Source organism: Barbatula barbatula, assembly GCF_947034865.1.
Source record: "Barbatula barbatula genome assembly, chromosome: 17".
Classification (NCBI taxonomy): domain Eukaryota; kingdom Metazoa; phylum Chordata; class Actinopteri; order Cypriniformes; family Nemacheilidae; genus Barbatula; species Barbatula barbatula.
In genome coordinates this window covers 16,919,027-16,941,969 of record NC_136780.1, presented here as the reverse complement: position 1 = coordinate 16,941,969, position 22,943 = coordinate 16,919,027, and the positions used below count along the sequence as shown (strand labels likewise).

The window sequence follows — 22,943 nt, the reverse complement described above, 5'->3', positions numbered from 1 at the left end:
ATCAACTAAAATGCATTTTAATTGATATACATTTAAATGAAAAATGTTGTTATATTAAAGCCTGTGATAGCATAAAGACTATACTGTAATCTATACCTTGCCTCTCTATCACCATCTCGGTTTGAAACATAAAATTAAAGAAACCTTTACATGTTTTTATGGGTGTTAACATAAAACAATTCTCGCAAAATCATACAGACAAGATCGCTTAAAGTCACTAAGATTAGGTAGAGAGGTTATGAACACTGATGTTTTTTTTATGTACAACTGACAAAGAAACAAAGACCATATAACAAGAATGTTTGTTAGTGGGCAGGTTTATGTAGTAACAAAGCCATTTGACTCTTGGGTCAGTGGAAATGTGGTTGGCTCGGTAAGAGCTCCACAGATCCTCTGCCTGATAGATCTGGTGGAAAATGAAAATGAAGGATTTAATGCAGTTTCCACATTATGAAATCACAAATGCTTCTAACATTCTACACCACTGAGATCAAAGCCTGGCATCTTCTGCCCTCTTCTAGAAAGTTGTGATGCCAGGCATAACTCGGGTTTGGAATTGTGTGCCTGGCAAACAACTCGGAATCGCCCTTGTATTAAAAGGTCCAATATGTTGCAGAAATCACCACATGAAAAAAATCTGTCCCAGGACAATTATACCAGTGATCACATTAAAAACCTGGCTTGACCGTTACAGTTAAATTTTTATTGTAATTGTATCCTGCACAGAAGTACAGAGATGAATCTGATAATGTGCTCTGGGTTAACCTGAGGCTAAACACTGCCCTCGGTACTGGCCAAAGTCTTGTCATCGACATTTTTGATGACAAATACTTTTTGTAGCCAAGGATCAAGTACAGCGAATTCACAAAGCAGCTGGATTTTCAAATTACAATCAGATACGAATTTATGCGAAAAGAGAAAGCCTTAATCTTTGCTCGACAACATGTGCCCTTTGGCACAAAATGGATATACCGTATACTGTCGGATCTCGGTCTACAAAAAGTCTGAAATAATGTGTCCACAAGGAATATAAAATATAAACCAGGATTTTCAAATCAATACTCCGTGCCCCTTCAGGATCACTCGCCTACTCAACGTAAAACAAAATACGCAGGAACTATCTCTACAATCTTGAACTGACTTGACCCCTATGTGGGTGGGGTCAGTTAAACCCCGCCCCTTCCGGATCAAAGTGTTGCTGGGCCGAATAGAAAAGATGCTATCTGAGCGTGCTCAGTATCACCAAAATAGAGAAGCTGTCAGTCAAGCAGTGGGCGAACACGTGGGTCTGCTTTAGATAAAACTGATCCGGGTTTCAGATAGCAGGCCAGTTGTGATTAGAGCGCAGCAGTCCTGCCGTATGAAGTTACATACACATACAGCTCAATTCAGCACTTCAATTGGTTTTATTTGAAAAACACCCATAATTAACACAAGACTGAATCTGAGATACAATCTGCTTTATGCTCTAAATTATATACATTACTGTAATAATCACTTCACTACGATTACGATTGCACTAATTACGATTGTATTATAGATCATATAATAGATTAGTAGACTGCACCACCTGTGTGACATCATCAAATATACTGTTAAACCAACTTTGTTCAAACGGCGAATGTGCAACAAAGTTATTAGGTTTTCGGGCAATAGTAATTGCTAGCTAGTTAGTTTATCCAAAGGCGCCGCGTCTTATTGTGGTTAAGCAGTGAGTTACGTCGTTGTTCGGAAAACACACCCATGGAGGAGAAAACTAGCCACACAAAAAAATCTGTGCAGTGTTCCAACCACTTGCATTGTGTTGTGATGAATACTTACATTTCTCAATGATGTTATCCTAAAAAGATCTACACTCTTTACAGAAAGGGTGCTTCAAAAGGTGCCATAGAAGAACCTCTTGGTTCCATAAAGAACCTTTAATATCTGAAGAACCTTTCTGTTACACAAACGGTTCTTCAGATTAGCAAAAAAGTAAGAAAGAGATGGTTTGGCTTGTTGGGTTACAGTGAAAAACACAATTTTGAAAAAAGATTGAAAATATTAAGCTGACATAACTTTGAGACCGACCTTTTCCAGCCATGGCTGTAGCAGGATGCGGAGATAAGTCCATGCACGTGAAACAAAGCTTTATTCTCATTATAGGCCTTTCTGGGCTAATGAAATAAAGCTTTTCTGGATAGAGAATGACTCCCTTTGGAATAGGTAATGCGTCTGGCAATTGGGGCAGCCCCATAGAGAAATGTGAAATGGCAAAACATAACTTAATAATACTGCCTTAAGAGAGATGCCAGTTGCTGTGTGCTTGCGTGTGTGCGTCCTGATTGCGCAACAATCCGCTTTGTAATTCATTTTCTTGTTAATGCAATTTCTTCAGGGAATAATTGTTTGATTTGAAAAAAGTTGCGCAGTTTAATTAGATAAACGAAGAGATTGGCGAGGAAAACTTTTTTTGCTGCCCTTTATATAATAAGGTTAATTAGCTCAGCTTCAGGGGGAGTGCGCAAGTCAGATCTTCATTAAACATAAGACCGAGCGTTCTGCAGAGACGTTTACAAAGATCCATTACGGTGCTGATTCGACGATGACAAGCTTTTCTCATACTTCCATAATCTAGCCGTGCTCCTCCTATATAACACAACAAGCATGTTTAGTAATACAATAAATAAAGCAATTGTAAAACCATGTCCGATTATTGGGTATTGCGGCACATGATTCTGGATTCTTCCTGAAACAATATCATGTCATAAAAACTGCTGTTTCGCTGCGTTCTGCCCTCAGCATAAAAGAAGAAAACAGAATCAACAAAATTGCCCTCGTAAAGTAGGCATATATCATCAAAGCAGCAAGGAATAAGGGGGTGTCCACCTAATAACCCCAGTGAAATGTTGTACCATCATCTTGTTCTATATTTATTTTCACTCCAAATTTGCCCTCCTCGCTCCTCCTGTTACCAGCATATTTGTTCCCTACTTAACGTATCTCAGTAAAGTGACAACAATAATCAAGGGTTATTTCCATCTAGTCATACAATGTAATATACTGTGCTGAAATTATCAAGATTATAACATCTAGTCCTTTAAAAGGGATAGTTCACCCAAAAATAGTCAAAAGTGCCCCAGAACTGTTTGCTTTCCTACATTCGTCAAAATATCATCTTTTGTGTTTAACAGAACAAAACAATTATGAAGAAATTATTCCTACTACGGTAGTCAATGGGGTCCAAGAACTGTTTGGTTCCAAGCATTTGTCCAAATATCCAAAGAAAGAACTTGAAGGTGAGTTATTCATTTTTGGATGAAGTATCCCTCTTCCTTAATAAAGTATATTTACTTAAGAAATGTCAACCTTTTCCATCAAATCTCATCCATCTATATTTCCACTGAAGGGCGACTGTTCTTTGAATGATAGCAGTCGCGAATTGAACATCTTTAGATGCGTGTTTACATCGTTTGTAGATCAAACCGCACATTCCCATCTACTGTAGCTCTCAAGATATTGAGGTATCATGTGGTTTAGGCCTCAATCTTCTTAGAACATTAGGACACATCTTCTTCTTGTGATGGTGTGTTTAATGCATGCAGGGATCCTTGCGGCTTTCATCCAAAATGTCAGAGTCGCTTTACAGGTTAACATGATGAAATGCCTAATGGTTAGAGAATTGGGCTTGTGATCAGAAGGTTGCAGGTTCTAATCTCAGTGCCAGCAGGTCATGACTAAAGGGCCCTTGAGCATTGCTCTGCAGTAATGTGACACTGTAAAAAACTACTTGTAAGTTGCTTTGGATAAAAGCGTCTGCCAAATGAATAAATGTCAATGTAAATGTAAATAGTCTTCTATTGCCTGAAGAACCTCTGTAGAAGACATTAGAAGAGGGATCCAACGAGTCTTTGTTTCGCACAGAATCTTGAATCGAGGGATTTGAGCATTTGTCAAGTCTGTAAAACACAGATTAGCTCAAGACACAAAAAAGCTTGTGCATCTACGAGCAGATGGTGTCGAGGAGGACCGTTCATGAGATCTCTGGCTGAAGTTCTGCCTCATGTTCCAAAGTCTGGTGCATCACCGTCTTTCGATCGGAGTCTCCAATATGTTGAGACGTAACAAGTATGTCCTTCCATAAGGGTGTTGGTATGAAGCCTTGCAAACCGCTTGATACAACTTTAGCTTGAAGCTAGCCACTAATCATGTATCATGTGATAATTCACATGGGACGAATTCTTGCATTTTGCTGTTTTGTCGGTGTTAGATACCCTTTATGATGTATCAAGTCAAGATAAGGAGAAGAGCACTTCATTTTGCTTGGTAGACGAAAATACCATACAATTGAAGACTTTGAATCCAACTTGGACAAACACTCCTTCCGTTGTGGTGACAAGAATCTACTTGTTCTTTTGATTCAGCTACGTCACCAAGAAATTACTATCTGAGGTCCTTATGTGTGTGAGTGATGTCGGAGGGCTAACTGATTTAGCATGTGTTGTAACGGGACACCGTCTTTGTGTGACCCAAGAGTCCCGGCTCTCTTTCCAGATCCCCGGCGGTCCTCTGTGGCCCCAAACACCCCCGTCTGCTAATCGATCCGTTTGGCAACCCCCTCCTCGTGTGAGTGTGTGTGTCTGGTGAACAGATGGTTGTCCCTGTCACATGCCGGGCATTGTGCTGGTGTAATGTGGAGATCTTTGTAGCTCAGGGTCTTCGGTTTATAAAAGACATTAGGCCTGTCCATCATAGACTCAATCTTGACTTCCTCTTTCTTCATCCAACATCCAAAACGGTCACACATAGGCAGGCTAACACATTCATACGCATACCCACACACACTCACTGTAAATCTAGGCCTGGATGCCTCCGGGTATGGACTAGCACAGACTGAAGTGGTGCTGTAATATAATATCGATCAGTTTTGACCGATAAGCGTTTGACTTTGATCAGTCACAGACACACCCAATAACTTCACACTTGACCTGTTGATTACTGACAGACCTCCGAAATTAATCCAGATGCCACCACACGGGCTTAACTGTTACCATGTCTTCACTGTATTCGGTAAAATGTACATGCAGTTCTGCATGCGAAACTACAGTATATACTTTTTTCTAGGACTTCCTTTTTTTCTATACTGTTGCTTTCTGTAATTATTATTTTTGTATGCTTCTACTTTCTATACTACTATGTTTTTATAGTGAATCGGCCTTGCAACAATGCAAAATTTAAAATAATACATTTACATTTACGCATTTGGCAGACGCTTTTATCCAAAGCGACTTACATTGCATTATACTACACATTTGTTTCTAAGTACATGCAATCCCCTGGGATCAAACCCAGGACCTTGGCATTGCTAGTGCCATGCTCTATCCTCTGAGCTACAGGAAAGCGAATACATTTAATAATAGAATACAAATAATCCAGTATTGTTAATTGTTGACAAACAAAGTTAAAGTGACATATTCTTTCGTCATTTATACCTCCAGTGTCATTTCAAACCTGTATGACTTACTTTCTTCTGCTCAGCACAAAACAAGATGTTTTGAAGAATGTTGGTAACCCAACAGCAGCTGTACCCATTCACTTCTATTGTATGGACACGAAACCGATACGAGTCAATGGGCACCGCCGTGGTTTTGTTACCAACATTCTTCAAAATATCTTATTTGTGTTGTACAGATGAACCATGACTAAGTTAGAAGAAGGCTCTACCCCTTAAACTAGTTTGAAATGTTTATTATATTTTTGTCTTTAAAGCAAATTCGTAACTATGGGGAAAAAATCCACTTAAAACATTTTAAATCTGAATTTACACAAGTGGATAAACTTGCTTATGTTCTGTTGTTGGGATGCGGAAGCGTGCAGCCCAGTAGAGATGTTTATATCACTACTACACGAACACACACACATAATTTTACTTGACTGGATAGCTTTCACGTTCCAGATGTGGATGGATGTGTGTGTGTGTGTGTGTGTCTAACTGAGCACTGTTAGACTACTGTGAGGACACACAGACTCCTGCAGCGAGAACATCCCAAAGAATTACACATCACTATAAACTTACACGCGTGCTTCAGCTTCCTCCAGCTGTGCTGTGACGGTTTATACTGTCAGCCCCTCGTATCTGAGCATCATAAATATGTCAATCCGGTCCTGAGATGGTACAGCTTTATGTCTTCAGAGTTTCATTCATTTAGCGGCATGAAGTGAAACCTTTTTAACTTCCGATCGACGTCATGTCTGACCTACTGTTATTTTGTAATCAGACAGGACTGTGAGAAAGCAATTTTTTACTTATTTTGGAGAGTAGTAGAAAAAGTCTTGCTAACTGTAACAATTGACATCGAATGGACTAGTCGGTTGCTGGATGACGTGGAGCATCCTGACCAATGTCCAATTAAAATGATGAAATTTGAAAATTTGGAGAAAAACCTAGCACTCAGGAAAAGTTTTCAACAAGAACTTTACTCTAGTTGATGACAGGTTGATGTTTTGTGTCACTTTCACGTACGACCACAAATAGCATGTACGCTGACCTCATGGCTGAACTACTTTCACTGATGAGGGTACCAGACTGATTCGGTCTGATCTGTCCTGAGGGCAAATGCAGAGGCTTTTCCAATACACACACCCACACACCTTACACATTTGGGGTCTACAATGGCTCATTCAGTCATCTGTAAATGAGAAGCTAAACTAGGGCAAAATTGCTGCTTCTCTCAGGCCTTGACACCCCACATGATGTCATTCAGCCCTACGCATTCCGTAAGTGTTTCCTTTAGGTCCTCCTTGCGCACCCCTTCCAAAGGCACCACGCTGATCTTGCAGCGTGTGTAAACTCAGACATGCACGTATGCAGACAGTACATCCATTCACACCAGCGTCCTTGGATCTGTTTGGACAGTGTTTTTCCTGGGACATTTAAAGGAAAACACCCATTCCTTCTTAAAAGGGCCCAGTCTCCATTCGCTTTGATGTTCTGCTCTATGTAGCATTTATATAGGGTGAGCAATGTATTTTATTATTAGTGTAATCGTTTTTTGGGATTGATCTGAGATCAGTTTTCGTGCTGATGTTAAATGAGCACTTTAAGACCACATGAATACTCCGTTAACTGTGGTCAAATCCCACCCCAAAAGTCACAACAACCTAACTTGACGAAGGGTTGTCTACACGTGTTATACGTTTACCCATTTCTAACAGCCTATGTCATCAGTCTAATTTAATTCTGGACTTTTTTAAGGGATTGTATTTTCAGGAAGTGATTAAAGCCATAACAATAAGCAATGAGATGCTTTTAAAATGGCTTTTCTGCATAAAAGAGGTGATATTTGTTTATAAAAAAAAGCTTTAAAAAGATTTTTAACAATAATATAATTAATTATATAAAATAATACAATCTTTCTTCTATACTACTTCTACATTACTAATATTAACTAGAGATGTATAAGCCAATGAGAATCAAGAACTATGACATTATAAAATGGAAATTCTGCGAGGCATCATGAACAAGGTTCAATTGTAAACTACACAAGCTCTGTGACAGCAGTGCGAGATGGGCGTTTAGGAAATAAAGTGACAGTCTAACAAGCGAAATCCTGTGTGGCGCCTTTGGATGATGTCATCAACATGTTGGGCTCAGTAAAGCTCATGCCAGTCTGGTTGGCCCATGTCGGGGTCTGACTCAGAATAACGCAATTCAACGTTCTGTACCATGTAACGCAAGTTTGTCAGGTACTAAAACAAATGAAAGCAATGGTTTTTAAACGTAGCAGCTTTTTGAGAGTTTTCTCTTAACTTGAGCCCATGTGAGGATCTACGAAACATATGGGTGGGTTTAGGATTAGACCATAATTGGATAAAACAATGCTTACGGAGTTGGGTTTAACTTTGGTTAAAGAGCCTAAATCAAAGTTACTCAAGCAGGTTAAACCAACAAACAATGTTAACACTTTAGGATTAACACTTTGAAACTGCAGACAGGCTGTCAGCACCGAGTTTGAACCCCATAGCAGAGGTGAGCTGATCGAATGACAGATCGAAAAGCAGACTTTGAATTAAAAGTCTTTTGTGTTTATATGACACTTACCCACATTAAAGTGTTGATAAAAAAATGAAGCTACAACATTTTGTTGTTGTTGGCAGAGGCTCTGTTTCTTGTCCATTGATATATTAAATATTAAATATACGATATTTTATTTTTGTTGAATCATATGCATACAAAAACTATTCCGGAGGCCATGAAAGTTTTGTGAATATGTAAAAAAATGCTGGCGCTGGCAACTTTACGTAAACGCTGGAGGGAAAGGGTTAATATGTCCAATATGTTAAAATGATCTGCCATCACACGGACACCAGGTAGACAAACACACTCACCAAAACGTTGTTTTTAAACATATGTCTCTTGAAAACATGTGAATGCCAGTCTGGCTGAATGAAAGGGGAGACAGATTTACAGACGGCAGAGGTCAGAGGTCACGATGCTGAATGCCTCCAAAGAAAACGCTTTCTTCCCATTCACTGAGGTGCGCCCCTCATTCATACCACTGCTACTGCATTCCTTTCTGCATAACACACAAACAGCCTCGCGCATCTTGTTTTTACCACAGCTGAAATCTTTTGGTCTTTATGGTTTTTAAGTCTATATTTGTGTTGATCTTCATGCGTTCACGTTTATGACACAACAAAATGTGTGCAACTGTGGTCGTGAAGGCACTCTAGAGGCCAGAACTATTAGTAAGTGAAATATAAACATTTGTGTGGACCGATGTGCTGAGAAAAAGAAAGCCATCTTGTATATAGAGAGAGCGAGTTGTTTGTAAGTGTGTGAGAGAAGTGTATTGTGTGTTGCAGTCTGTTGTTATGGCAGCACATAGGAATGTTGAGATCTCCACTATAAAGGCTCTTTAATGAACATGCTCTCTGGGAGATTCTCCACACTGACATATACGAAGAGAGCCAGAGAGATGCATATGTCCCGCTATACGTACTGTTGGAGGTTTCACGCTACCCTTTAAAAACAGTCGTGTTAAAATCGTGTTGTTTTATTTATTTGACCAAAAATCGACACAAAATGGCACATAATGTGTTAAAGATAGCACAGACAGTGAATTAATAATGAAGCTCATATTTCGAAGTATGAGAAAAAATATTGTTCCTAGAGTTCCATACAGGTTGTGTCCCAATGCATGCGCCATGCGCCATCTTAGCACGCAACCCTGGATGCGCACTCGGATTGCGTGCTTGAACGCTGCATGGCGCATGCATTGGGGTACAACCTGGATGTGCATGCGTAAAAAAGTCCTCTCATGGACGCGCGCTTGATTTTAGTTGTTATTTTGCTTTCTTTTGCGCACATAAACTATTCTCAAAATGATGTTTTTACTACATTTCTGGACCTTGATAGTGACAATTACTATGGTGTCTATGAGGAGGCCTCGAAGAAATATCTTAATTTGTGTTCCGAAGACGCTGGGATATCTTGAAATGTGTCGAACGTCATGTGGGTGAGTAAAAAATGACAACATTTGGGTGAACAATCTCTTTAGGTTGAGTAATGGAGCAGCAGTCTATGGACACTATGTGTGACACTGGACCACAAAACCAGTCATAAGGGTCGATTTGTCGATATCTAGATGTATAAATCATCTGAAAGATGATAAATTAACCTTTCCATTGATGTATGGTTTGTTAGAATTTTTTCGAGATACAGCTATTTGAAAATCTGGAATCTACAAAATCTAAATATTGAGAAAATCGTCTTTGAAGTTGTCCATCAGAGGCGCTGTATCAGGCCGCTAAGAAACAGGTTTGTTTTAATGCTCTCTAATGGTTAACCACTGTAATGACATTGTGGAGAGTAGATGAACACGAAAACAGAAGTTCTAATCTTTACATAGATATCAGACTTGAGTGGGTCATTCCTAAAGAGCGGGCAGCAGCGAGTCAAGTTTGTAATCGTGTTTCTGGCCATTTTTGTTTGCGATTTTGATGCATCCACTAACAAAAATACAGTTTTTATATATTTACGGTAGGAAATTTACAAATGATCTTCATGGAACATGATCTTTACTTAAAGTGATAGTTCACCCAAAAATGAAAAAACTGTCGTCATTTGCTCACCCTTGTGCCATTTCATACCTGTATAAATTCCTTTGTTCTGATGAACACAGAAGAAGACATTCTGAAGAATGTTAGTCATTTTCAATTCTGTCAATTCAACATCATTGACTGCAATAGTAAGAACAAATAAATGGTAGTCAAAGGTGCCCCAGAACTGTTTGTGTTCCTAAATTCTTGAAACTATCTCACTTTGTATTCAACAGAAGGAAAACATTTTTACATATTTTTTGTTCTATGTTAGTGGATGATGTCACAGATCTGAAAATTGCTAACATTCTTACATGTCTTTCTTTGTGTGACAGAACAAATAAAAAACGAATGATATTTGCCATAAATTATAACCATTTTGATCATTTTCATGACAATTTCGACCCATACAATGCGATGTTTGCTTTTGCTACAAATATACCCCTGGGACTGGTTTTGTGGTCCACGGTCACATATAAAGTACAGTGGTAAGTGTTGTGAAATCGGATCAGACTGCGTTAGTGTGAATGGTGTTGAGGTACTGACCCGTGTGACTGCGGATGTGCACTCGGAGAGTTCCATTACTGGCAAACTTCTGTCCACAATATGGGCAGATCTTCTCCTTCTCTCCTGTATGTGTCTGATGGGGGTGAGAAACACAGTAAAAACAAAGTATAAGGATCGAAATTCAGACACACTCAACTGAATTTAAAACTGAATGTGTATTCATTTTACTGGTGGATATGAACTGAGATTCTGAGACGTTCTCTGCTCCTGGCCTTACACACCGAGACTTTACTATAGTAACACAATTTGAGGGCCCAGTCCTACTGGGCGTCGACTTCCGTACAAATGAAAAATCCGTACACATATCGATCTCTCTGTAGTTAAACAAACTCACCTTCCATTCCTTTTCGAAAATACCAAGCATGATTTTAGTTCAAGGAAAACGTATGGAGTGAATCATATCATTTCTAGCCTCTATACCCAGGGACCTGCTATTAACAGGGCTTATCTTACAGTGCTGAGGGAAGCAGTCGCTCAAACTCAAATCCTGCTATTTTCTGCCTCTCTTTATCTTTTCCTCCCTTTTCCTTCTCACTTCCTTTCCCGCCCCTTATCTTTCCACTCCCATCTCCACTTCCCCACCTTCATCCCTTCCTCTCGGTTCCCTTTCTCTCTCACTCATGAAGTGTGGTTAGACAGTCATTACTCCTGTCGAATCCTTTAAAGCACTCCCGATGATGATGAATGACGTTTTTGTGCCGGCAAAATTGTTACATTTTTATAAAAAGATTATTCTTATTATTTACAATATTCCTTTTTAGAATAATGTGTTCTGATGCATCATGTGCAATGACCAGCGACATTTGCACAAAAAAAGAAAAGTCAATGTAGATTGCACATGGACTGAAACACACGAGTACTGTTAACGTGTGGTATCAGTGATGGCGTATGTGATGTGTAGCTGGCCTCTCCTCGCTTCTTTTCCTCTTGCTGTCAAACAGTAATTGAATATGTTTAAGGTTCTTTACTCCTGTGCCAACAGCGGGTCACATTTCAGCCCTGAGTGAAATGAGATCAGACAATGTCAAATGCTATCTTAACCAGAATCACACACACTACTTTAAAACTATAGCGGTAATAAACTGCACACTGGTTTATCTGACTTTCCGTGCCTCGTGTTTGGACTGTGATGTCTTGGGAATTTAAACAGTTCAGAAAACTGTTCATGTGTGTATTCATGCACTGCTGTTCAGATTAAACGGTTTATACGTTTAAAATGAATGGAATATAAAGTGGTGGAACGTGAACACAATCATATCCACTGTGGCTTTTTTTTTTGTGTAATGATTCTGAAATTTGACTAGAAACAAGAATATCTATCCCAGCAACCGAAGCACTTTTCCACTTAAAATGCAACAGGTGGTATTTTATTTTAGAAATGCAAGACATTTTTTGTCAGGTCTGAGTCGAACCTTCACAGGCGACATGAGCACCTCAGCTAAATGCTGGATTCACACCAAACGCAAACAATCGCGTTCCACGCTCCTTATTACTAACTGGAATAGTTTGTAATTTTCACATGAGTGAAGCAATATGACAAATATTTTCAACCTTCACGAAAGACTAGATTGACAAGTGTTCGCGGCAATCGCGGAGCACGTTTCACAACACTCGCACCGCCTGCGGCGAGTTCTCTACGCGTCTCTACATTGACTTTGTATGTAATTAGCTTGCGCAAAACGCTTAATTCGCCTTTTTATTAAAAGCGTCTGCCAAATGCATAAATGTAAAATGTTCACTTTGAACTTTCTGTGGACAGCAAGTTAAACCTGTTTAACCTATCCCTCACCACATTAAGCTTTTATGAACAATACAAGAAAAATTATATATATAAAATACAAGAAAAATATATTTTGGACTCACCTTCTTGTGGCTCTTAAGTACAGAGGGTGTGACAAAGGCCTTCTCACACAGGTCACACTTGTACTTCTTGTGTCCGTCATGCACAACCTGAATGTGTACGTTGAGTGTGTCCTTACGTTTGAAGGTGGCGTCACACTGGTCACACTTAAACGTTCTCTCACCTAGACAGACAACAGAAGATAAAAAGCATGCGATTTGAGACTCCCATTGAAACCACGCATGTCATTCTGACAGTCATTATTTTCCAAGTGTGTCACTCAAACTTTTGTTGTCCCCAAATCCACTTTACTGTCCTGTTACCTCTTGATTTGAGCATTTTTTTTTTAAATGGATGTCAGTTCACTTTTTTAGGAGAGGTAAAAAGAGCCATCAAACAAGATCAGATAGAATAAGCGTGGAACCGCTCAACGCTTAAAAGAGGTCACGGTTCCTTTCAGAGGATGACACTCTGTTCTTCTTCCAAAGCCTTCTTGAAATCCCACAAAACCGCACACGACGGCAAGAAAAGAAAACTTTGGCTTGAAAAAGCGTTGCGAAAACCACCATAAAAGGTTTTTCCTCTCAAACAATGCTTTTTGTAACAAACAAGCAGTGCTCACGCCAGAACTCTGGTTTAAAGCTTCTTTAAATAGTTGAACAGAACCCAACACGTCACCACATCTAATCGCCAGCAGAACAGACGGAACGCTGGCTTGTAAAAGCCTGGACTACGAACAATGTCTTTAAATGAACTGGCATGCCGACTACGCCAGACTTTGAGATGGTAATCTTCCAACTTTTCCATGACAGAAAGGGTATTCTGGGGAAGTTGAAACTGGAGGTATCCCCTCTGATGGTACTGAGAGACAAAAAACATGTTCTATACTGGTGTATATTAAACATCAAATGTATCCTGATAGGATTAACTGCGATTAAGTTTGTAGACTTCATTAAGAACTATCAGTTGTGTCTAGTTAGGACAGGCTATGACGTATTGTCGTGGAATTTAAATGCTGGGTTGAACCAATGCTATTCATGAGGATAAACTGAAACTCTACTCCAGTCCAGAAATCTCAAACCTGATATCTATATCAATAATTGCCTTAGCAGGACTGTTACTGGAACAGTACTGTGTTAACAGTGACTGTAATGAAAATATTGAACTTTGATAAAGTGTAAGAGATACTGGACCAAAGAACTATAAAAAACTGAAGACAAGACATAAACAGACATTAAGTTATCTAGATGTGACTTTACCATAAACTGATAGTTTTGTCAAACAGGTTTTTAACTCTGATATACAGTAAACTAATTCTTACTCGATCCATACATTTTTTGTCATTTGTTAACCTCGACCACAAAACCATTCATAAGTCGCACGGGTATATTTGTACCAGTGGCCAGCAATACATTGTATTGGTCCAAATTATAGATTTTTATTTTATGGCATAAATATGTAGGATTATAAGTAAAGATCATGTTCCATGAAGAATGTTTTTACCGTAAATATATAAAAACTTTATTTTTGTGAGTGTATGCAGCAAAATCGTGAATAAAAATGGCCAGAAACACGGTTACAAACTTTACCGCTGCCCGCTCTTTGGGAATGGCCCACTCGAGTTTTGTATCTATGTAAAGCTTAGAATTTCAGTTTTCATGTTCATTTACTCTCCACAACGTCATTACATCGGTGAGTGTTAAAACAAACCCGTTTCTTCTTAGCAACCGCCTGCTACAGCGCCTCTGATGGACAAAATCAAAAGGCGATATTTAGACATTCAGATGTCAACCAAATAGTGTCCTATCCTAACAAACAGTACATCAATAGAACGCTTATTTATTCAGCTTTCAGATGATGTATACATCTCAATTAAAAAATGTTTTATCCTGATGTGGTTTTGTGGTTCCGGGTCAAATTTGTCCATTCCAACTTTAGTCCAGCTTGTGCATCTCTTTTTCACCGCGCTTGCAGAAGCTCCAAAACATGTTTGTCCCATACTATATCTAAAAAGTATTTTCAATATGTATCTTTGATACCATAAAAACCTGTGTCCAATATAAAATTTATGTAAATATATAGAAATGTATATGTATGTATGTATGTATGTATGTATCTACATATACTGTACATATCTAATAATATATATATATATATATATATATATACACATATACACACTGTATATATATACACACATACATACATACATACACACACACACACACACACACACACACACACACACACACATACATATACACATAAGATAAATCTGCAATCCATATCTTTTTTTTTAAATATGCAAAAATGAGATAGTGGGCAAGTACATAAAAACTGTTTTGAAAAATTGTCTCCCTAACTTAACCCCTTTTATTCACAAGCTTGTAATGATGAGTATAAATTATGCAGATTTTGGAGGAAATGGCGGCAATTTAATGTAAAAAAAAAGGCAAAGAGGCCAAAGTTATTTTAATAGACTGCAGCTTTAAATAAACAACGAATAACAAACTCATTTGTGAAAGACTAAAAAACAAACAAAAAAACGTTCATCCACCACAAAGATCTGGACGGCCCCAAAACAAGGTCTTAACAGATTGATCGAATTTGCGTGGATACCAAACTATAATTTACACACATTTACAAAACACTGGGGGCATTTGAGAAATATTTGCGAAGGACTTATGCCAGTGAACTATTTGTCCCTCTTAAAACTATAATGTGTTTTTAAAAGATAGTAAAAAAAACGTTATTTCCTAACCAAATATTGACACAGATGGATCAGATTATGTCACAGTGGGCCGTAAGTGATCATCACACACACAAATACTGTATATATAAAGTGACCACGCACACCAAACCCACACACCACTTGGTATCCCATCTAAAACAACAACTCTCTCTCTCTCTCTCTCTCATATATATAAAGAGTGAAAGCTCAATGGTATATATGCGAGTCTCATGGGAAGACAGCAGGAAATTCCTGTAGCTCAATAATCTCAGTGTGATCAGTCTAGACTGGGCAGAGCTGCAGTGCGGTTCATCCTGCTCTGACCAGTCGGCTCCATAAAGCCCCTGCGGCCCACAGACGCACAGCCCAGGGATCGAGGGGGGGTGGTCTGACTCAGAGAATCGTGTCTGATTTCAGCTTTGGGATGCCTTGAAATGATGTCTGCACACATTCACTCTCAAATGAAATAAAAACACATTAGTGTCTCCTGTCTATTAGAAGACACAATAAAGCACACTTACTGTTATGAATCAGGAGGTGGCGCTGTAAGGAGAACGGGGTGCGAAACAAGGCCTTACACTCTTCACACTGGAACGGCCTCTCTTCTGAATGAGTCTTTAGAGAGACATAGAACGATAGACAAGTCAGAGGACATGTAAAACATCAGCTGGTTCTAAATGCATCAAGTTTTAAGAAATTAGTCACAGTTTACTGTGCCATATGTACGAGATAAAAAAAGAAAGATTTGAGAGTGTACCAGGGTTCCCAGGATCTTTGTAACAAAACCTGTCCAATGGTATCATACATAAAATACATTATACTATATAAATACAAATACTGCATTAGAAACTTCAATCAATGAAAATAATCGTATAGCAGTAACGATTGACATATATTCACATAAATAAAATGACCTTACCTCGAGATGCTTTAGGGGAGGTGGTTCTCCTTTTTTTAAGAATTATTTAAATAAACAATTTACAAACGTTTTGTCCGATTCAGTTTTATTATTATATACACTTGGCAGAGTGAATTAGTTCAATACACTCATTAAGGTCACCTACAATTTATGAAAATGTCAAATTTTCTCTGTGCGAAACCATGCATTTGGCAACCCTGGAGTGAACCATGATATTATTGGCTACTGTTATTTTTCCAACCTGCATAACCATGGTTATATGACCTTTTTTTGGAAGTAAAGGTTATTACATTATGAAAAAATTTTTTTTTCTATAATATAAGGACTTGTAAATCAACCACAAAACGACAATATAAAGGAAATAATCCACCTAGAACGCACTCTTATCATTACAAACCTTTCTGTTGTATTTGTCGTCAAGGAAACATAAAAAGAGATGGTTGGTAGAATATTTTTTGTTTATGTAAGCATAAAACTACAAGGGCCATTGTGAATCTGACAAACAACCACAAAAGCACCATGAAAGTCAAGTATCTTTTGTTTAAGGCTGTCTTTAATATTTTGTTTAGATCAGAACCTTCTCTATGCTTAGGCCTTTCGCAAACTCTCTCTCTTTCTGTCCAGAGCTGTGTGAGGTTTTGGGGTTAATGTTATCTGCGGGGTGTAAAGGTCAGGGGTCGTGTGGGGTCACTACAGGTCAGGGTTAAGCTGAAGGTTTTGATTAGGCTCCGCAGTGGCTGATTGGGCAGAAGATCTCCTTTAAGATAAAATCTCAGACCAAATCAATCTTTCTGATCAATCTGTGTTTCTGCGTTTCTTTCGATCTACCACTCTACCTGACTCGAAACATCAGAAGGGAAAGAATCAGGACTCACAGGAACCCAAGAACTCCCATCTGAAACTGATCAAAGTCCGGTACCTTTTTATGGTTCTTGTAGACGTTACGATGGGCGAACTCTTTCCAGCACAGCTTACACTTGTACGGTTTGTCTTCACTGTGTATGATCTTATGAGCCGTAGCCTGATCCAGTCGCTTGAAACTTCTGTTGCAGATCTCACAGGTGTACGGACGTTTTTCTACACGCACATAAAAAATCCATTAAAAAACATCTTTTCGCTTTGGGTTTGAATAGCGTTTGTATGCATTTGTGTGAGCTTGCGAGTGCATTACCGGAGTGTGTGATCATGTGACGCTTCAACTGATTTGTGGAGATGAACTTTTTATCACAGGCGGTACAGTCGAATATCTCATGAACCTGAAAATACACCAAAATACACAACATTAATAGACCCGAGGGCTCAAAGTACAACACAAATCAGACACACACAAACTGTGTTTAGAAACCACAAAGTAAAACACACTGACAGAAGAAGCAGAACGGAAAGCTCAGCCCGTATGACCGTAATGGCCAGAACACATCTGAGGTCTTTTAATGGACCGTTGAGGGCGATTGTTTAACTCTTGGGTGGGTTTTTTAGCCTGCTCTCGGTGTGTGACCTTGAAAATATCCTTAACCCAACTCACAGTGGACGACACACACACAGAGACTCAGACAGATGGAAATGTAATTAAACTCTGAGAGGTTTTGAATAACTGCTATGGTCAATACCGCTGTGCTCAATGTGATGAAGTCTGACTGAAAATGTTCTATTACAGTCTGTCTGGACACATGAGTGAGATTTCTCAGAGGGAATCAGGAGGTAGGAATTACCGCAATAATACAACTCTCAGGTTTTTATGCCACTTTGTCCGATGTTGAAAGCAAGGTACCACATATACACATCTGTGTGTTCACCTTTTTTGTTTTGACTTGAAAAACCTTATATGTTTGCTTATAGTCAATATGTTTCTTGAACAGCTGCATTGTAACAATGAAATTGTAAAAAGCGCTATATAAATTAAGTTGACTTGATTTGTCACGGTGTCTAATTGTGTAAACCAGCGTTGGGAAAACTACTAAACCAAAATTTGTCAACTTACAAGGTGCTTATAATTTAAAGCTGTTAAACTACAACTATGCTTTTTATGTAGTAATAGCAGAACACAATAAGCATATCCCAAGTAGTAACTAAATACATTGAAGGTTGGGCCTAAACATTGCTATCCCACACGTGAGTAGACTCAGGATAAAGGTAGAGCCAGGATCATGTTTAATATAATGTGTTAGTTGGAGAAAGTTATTCACATACATCTGTGGTAAACACATGTAACGGCCACCTGAGATTTTAACAGTATTTCCGGGTCCAAGTCACTGCTCTGTTGGCTAACATTCTCGCAGTTTCAATATGCTTTAGTGCTTTTATTAAACTATAAAGCAAAACAAAGACTTAGTGCCACACTAAAAAAATAAGTGATCAAAAAAAGATTCACAGGTACAACCATAAATAAGTTTGCTTTTGCATCAAATTCTGTAAATGGCTATATGAAATCATATTTAACAACTAAATAAAGTACAATTCTAATAAATCTGTAAATTATGTTTTAACAACAGTTTGGAACCAGACTGATAAAATCGGCTTTCCCAACACTTTTACATTTGAAGACATTCTTGCACAGAGCGTTTGCTTACTGTTTGGGTTTATGCAACTGTAAAGCTGCTTGTGTGATACAATGTCACATAAAAACAAGCAAGCCGTGCTGTCACGCTACACCACTACTTGTTAAAAAACATTACTACGTTTTTTTCAGTTTGGAAGTAAAGTTTGTAGCGTTGGCCTTTTAAAATAGCTACTTCCAAAAACTGTATTCAACAATTTCCTAAAGCAATGGCCCTGTAAATCCTGTTGCGTTAAAACAGTTGATAGAAACAAAGAAATCACACTCTATTAAACTCATGCTGTGTTCACACCAAACATCAACAATAACATTCCTCGCTCTTTATTACTCGCGGACAAAGTTTGTGACGCAAAAAACATGTACGGCGCATTTGTGCTGACCAATTCACATCATTCGCATTGCCTGCCGTCTTTGCATTGAATGTAATTTACTTGCGCAAATTGCAAAATAGTTATACAAAATAGTTTCATCAATGATATTTAAGTCAACCAAGTCAAACTTAACTGGGAGAATGTTTACACGGTGAAAAACTAAAAATAATTCCTTTGCATTTTTTGAAAAGTTTCACGTGCCCACAACAGAATCAAAACTATCTGCATTTACTACTTTTTGCTGGAGGAATGTTACGCAGCACAAACACACAGCATGGAGGTCGCCATTATTGTTTTGGGAATACTTGTGCATGTTTAGACTTAACATATAATACGCAGCCATATATGCAGCCTTAAAAGTTTACAGAGAGACAAACGGCCATATTTTAGGGATCTAAGCACATGGTCTAAAGCACATGGCGCAGGTGCACTCAGGGCGTATCTGAATCTATTTATGCTAGTTTAACGCCGGGAAAACGGTCAGCACACCTGGTACATGGTCTAAATGGTTGTAGCGTGCAATTAACCAATCAGAGTGTCATCTTCCATTCCCTTTAAGAGCCAGTTGCACTCTCGCTATGGCGGATCGCTATTTACATGGCAGAGTTTGTTGGAGTAAAAGCTGAACACTTCTCAAGCGAAGAAACTGATTTGCTCGTGCGTTAAGTTAAAGCGTGTGAGCAGATCATCTACGGGACAAACAGGAATCCACCAAAGCTTCCCGAGGTGACATGTAGGCATTTATATATTTATGTACACTATAATAATCTTTCACATTTTAATCTTTTAATGTTTCATTTAAAAAAATGCTTTTGTGCTGCTGCTCTTCCCTCTGTGTAACAAGCTAAGTGAACATGCGTTGTGGACCCACCCACAGGCGCATTTTCTACTAACGCACTCTTTAAATAAAAAAATATTGCGGCATTGACTTCAGACCAGGTTTGTGTTGGTCTATGGCGCAGTCTATTTTCAGTTCCTCAAAATAGCAACGCGTCAACAATGCGTTTTTTTAGATCAGCACACCCATGGCCGCACAAATTGGCACAAATGTATTTGCTATTTAAACGGTATAAATGGCACGATCTGTGTCTTTGGTGTGTTATAAGTTGCCCATGCATGTATTAGACACTTAAAATTGCAAAAATTAAAATGTCGGAACAAAAGATGCATTCTATCTAAAAAAGAATGCTCACCCAAGACCTGCCTGAAACGGCTCGTGTAACCAAACCCCCAAAAATCTACGTTAGTTTTTGATATGATTTGACTAAGACCGCCCAAATGTAAACGCAAGTAAGGTGGGCGTACCTGTCAGTACAATTGCTTTGGAACCTGATGTTCCAAATATGGTGAGAGGCATTACATTTCCGTCACAGGCTTGCAGTATACGACCAATCACTGCGCACAAGTTAAAATCTGCGTGTTTCAGAGAGGCGGGGGAAAGAGGAGATGCAAACACATTTTTGAACCTTAAATCGTGTATACACATTGAATTACATCTAATGAATTACAACTTACAATAATATTTGTTTTAGCCGTGTCATATGACTCCTTTAAACAACGTGCCGCATTGCGCCGGGTGTATGAAAGGGCCTGAATACTATGTTGTGTTATAAAAATTGAATTTTGAGACTGGTTTGCATTTTTCTTTTGTCATGTAAACAAAAAACCAAACCCTAAACGCTCAAAATGGTTTCCATTTTAAAAAAAATATGAATACACCGCTTAATAATAAATCTTATTTTGTAACCATATCAGGGTAAGGTAATGATATGTATATTCTCAATAATTGATTATTGTTTATTTTTCAAAAAAAAATTGCATCAAGTACAAGTAGCTAAATAATTCTCACAAGAATAAACAACTTACATTGTAGCATTCCATACATTACCTCAGAGTTCCACAGAAAATGTCTAAATGTAAACCTCGATTCAACACCTGCTGTAGCTAAACCACTTATGAACAACACCAAACTTTTTTCTCAGGACACAAATTGAGACAGAGATTTAACATAACCTGCTGGACGAGCTTTACAGAAACATTAGCAGCCCCTCTCAAGTGAGAGACTGACCGATGCAGAGCAGCAAACACACATGAAGCTGGAAAGGCTCCGCTCTCAGAACGGCTGCACTGATAACCGCCGTTGAGTGAACGCTGACAGGAGGAAGTGTCTGTTCCATCTCAAGCTTTAGACAGACCTAGTGATGATAGCATTCTCCAGGCCAAAACAGAGCGGGGTTTTGGATTTGATGCAGCAGAAATACGCAGTGGAATCATGGGAGACATTCCAAGCGTAAGAACTTTAAACCTGCCCAGCGGTTCTTCACCTACCTCCTTCAGTCAGAAAATCAAATTACTTTCGTTTGTCGATCTCTCCACACACTCTGCCAAGATGTAGCGGTGTGGTTTGGAGATGAAGTTGAACACCATCAACTGAAACATCTCAAACGCGGTGCACATTTTGAAAATGACGAGTGAAGACCCCAACCACACATCTTCCCTGAAGAAAATGGATCGGGAACAGTGTAGAGAAGCTGAAGTCTTTCTGAATTTTGTGGTGATTTCAAAGATTTGTGAGAGCAGCTGTTTGTTTGATATTTCTAAGTTCTTTTCGCAGGAGAAACCCTGACGCCAGTGTTAAGGTTGAGCAGTCTGCGCTCTCCGACTCTTAAGTTTCACAAGGGCCGTAGGGATGAGCTTGTGAAACAAAACACGACCTTTCTAAACACACTCACACCAGTGGAAAACCTTACAACATAAACATGAAGCCCACCTCCTACTGAGAGAGATAGATTTTATACAAGACCAATGAGAAACTAAGAGGGAAAGCGGCCTTCGATTCCAGCAAAAACAATGCAAGCGATGAGGAGAAAGGGATAGGAGGTAGGAATAATTCGGAAACCAAAAAAATGGAAATGAGGTAAAGGAGCATGCGCCAGTGAGATGGATGGATGGACAGAGAAAGGACAGATGGAAAGATGGCATGAAAAGCGAGAAGGATGAAAGGAAAATAGATGGGCAAAAGAGAAGAAATATGAAGAGATGGACTGAAAAGGGGATAAGGAGAGATTTATGGAGGGATGATCTGACCTTGCGGTGCTCCTGCAGGTTGAGTGAGGATGAGCACTTCTTATTACAGATGGTGCATATCAACTTCCTGCGGGCGCTCCCTACACACACATACACACACACGCATAGATCATACATCACATCTGATGGAATCTGAGGAGGTGCTAATGGAGACACCGCATCAGTGTTTCAAATAAACATCAGGTAGTCCTTACATTAATCTCTCCATTAAGAACATCACCGGCACAGAAGTAAAACAACTTTATTTTACAGAGGTGAAAGGTCAATTTCCTGTAGAGCAGGAAATGGAAAAGTGATAGCCCAATAACAAAGATCAATTCCACACACACTGAGGTTTTAAAGACTGTAAAGAGGCCACTTACTATAACTCTTACAGCATTTTATGTTTTCTCCCTTTAAAACTGTTGGTCAAGATTTCTCTGACCCCTACAATTAAACAGGCCGTTTTGTTACGGAACTGTACCGTTAATCTCAACATAACAGTGAAGTTCACACGTGAATCAGGGGAGCGCCACTTGCGGACATGTAAATGTGGGAGGTCATATCTTAACATTACTGCAGTTATACTTTGATAATGTAGCCTTTTACCATCATTAGAGTGCTGGTCCCTTATGCTGTTTTCACACCAAGGGCAAACAATCGCGTCTCTTGCTCTTCATTGCTCGCAGGAAAAGTTTGAGGCTGTTAACACGATACAGCTTTCAAAATTGAAAACTTTGAATGCGTTTTGGCTGTTCATTTACACTACAATGGCGTTTTGGGGGGACTGAAAATGCTAACTTTTGGAAACG

The 22,943-nt window shown here is 38.9% G+C and overlaps 1 protein-coding gene across 2 annotated transcripts in view; it reads right to left on the bottom strand.

Annotated features, from left to right (window-relative positions):
• prdm5 (PR domain containing 5) overlaps positions 1-22,943 on the bottom strand; it is a 48,286-nt gene that overhangs the window by 10,551 nt on the left and 14,792 nt on the right. For both annotated transcript variants that reach the window (XM_079477746.1, XM_079477747.1), the window contains 6 exons: positions 22,153-22,232; positions 17,309-17,393; positions 17,057-17,214; positions 15,740-15,833; positions 12,511-12,671; positions 10,627-10,720 (listed from right to left, as the gene is read on the bottom strand). In XM_079477746.1, the coding sequence (XP_079333872.1) occupies positions 10,627-10,720; positions 12,511-12,671; positions 15,740-15,833; positions 17,057-17,214; positions 17,309-17,393; positions 22,153-22,232 (672 nt within the window). The remainder of the gene's footprint in view (positions 1-10,626; positions 10,721-12,510; positions 12,672-15,739; positions 15,834-17,056; positions 17,215-17,308; positions 17,394-22,152; positions 22,233-22,943) is intronic.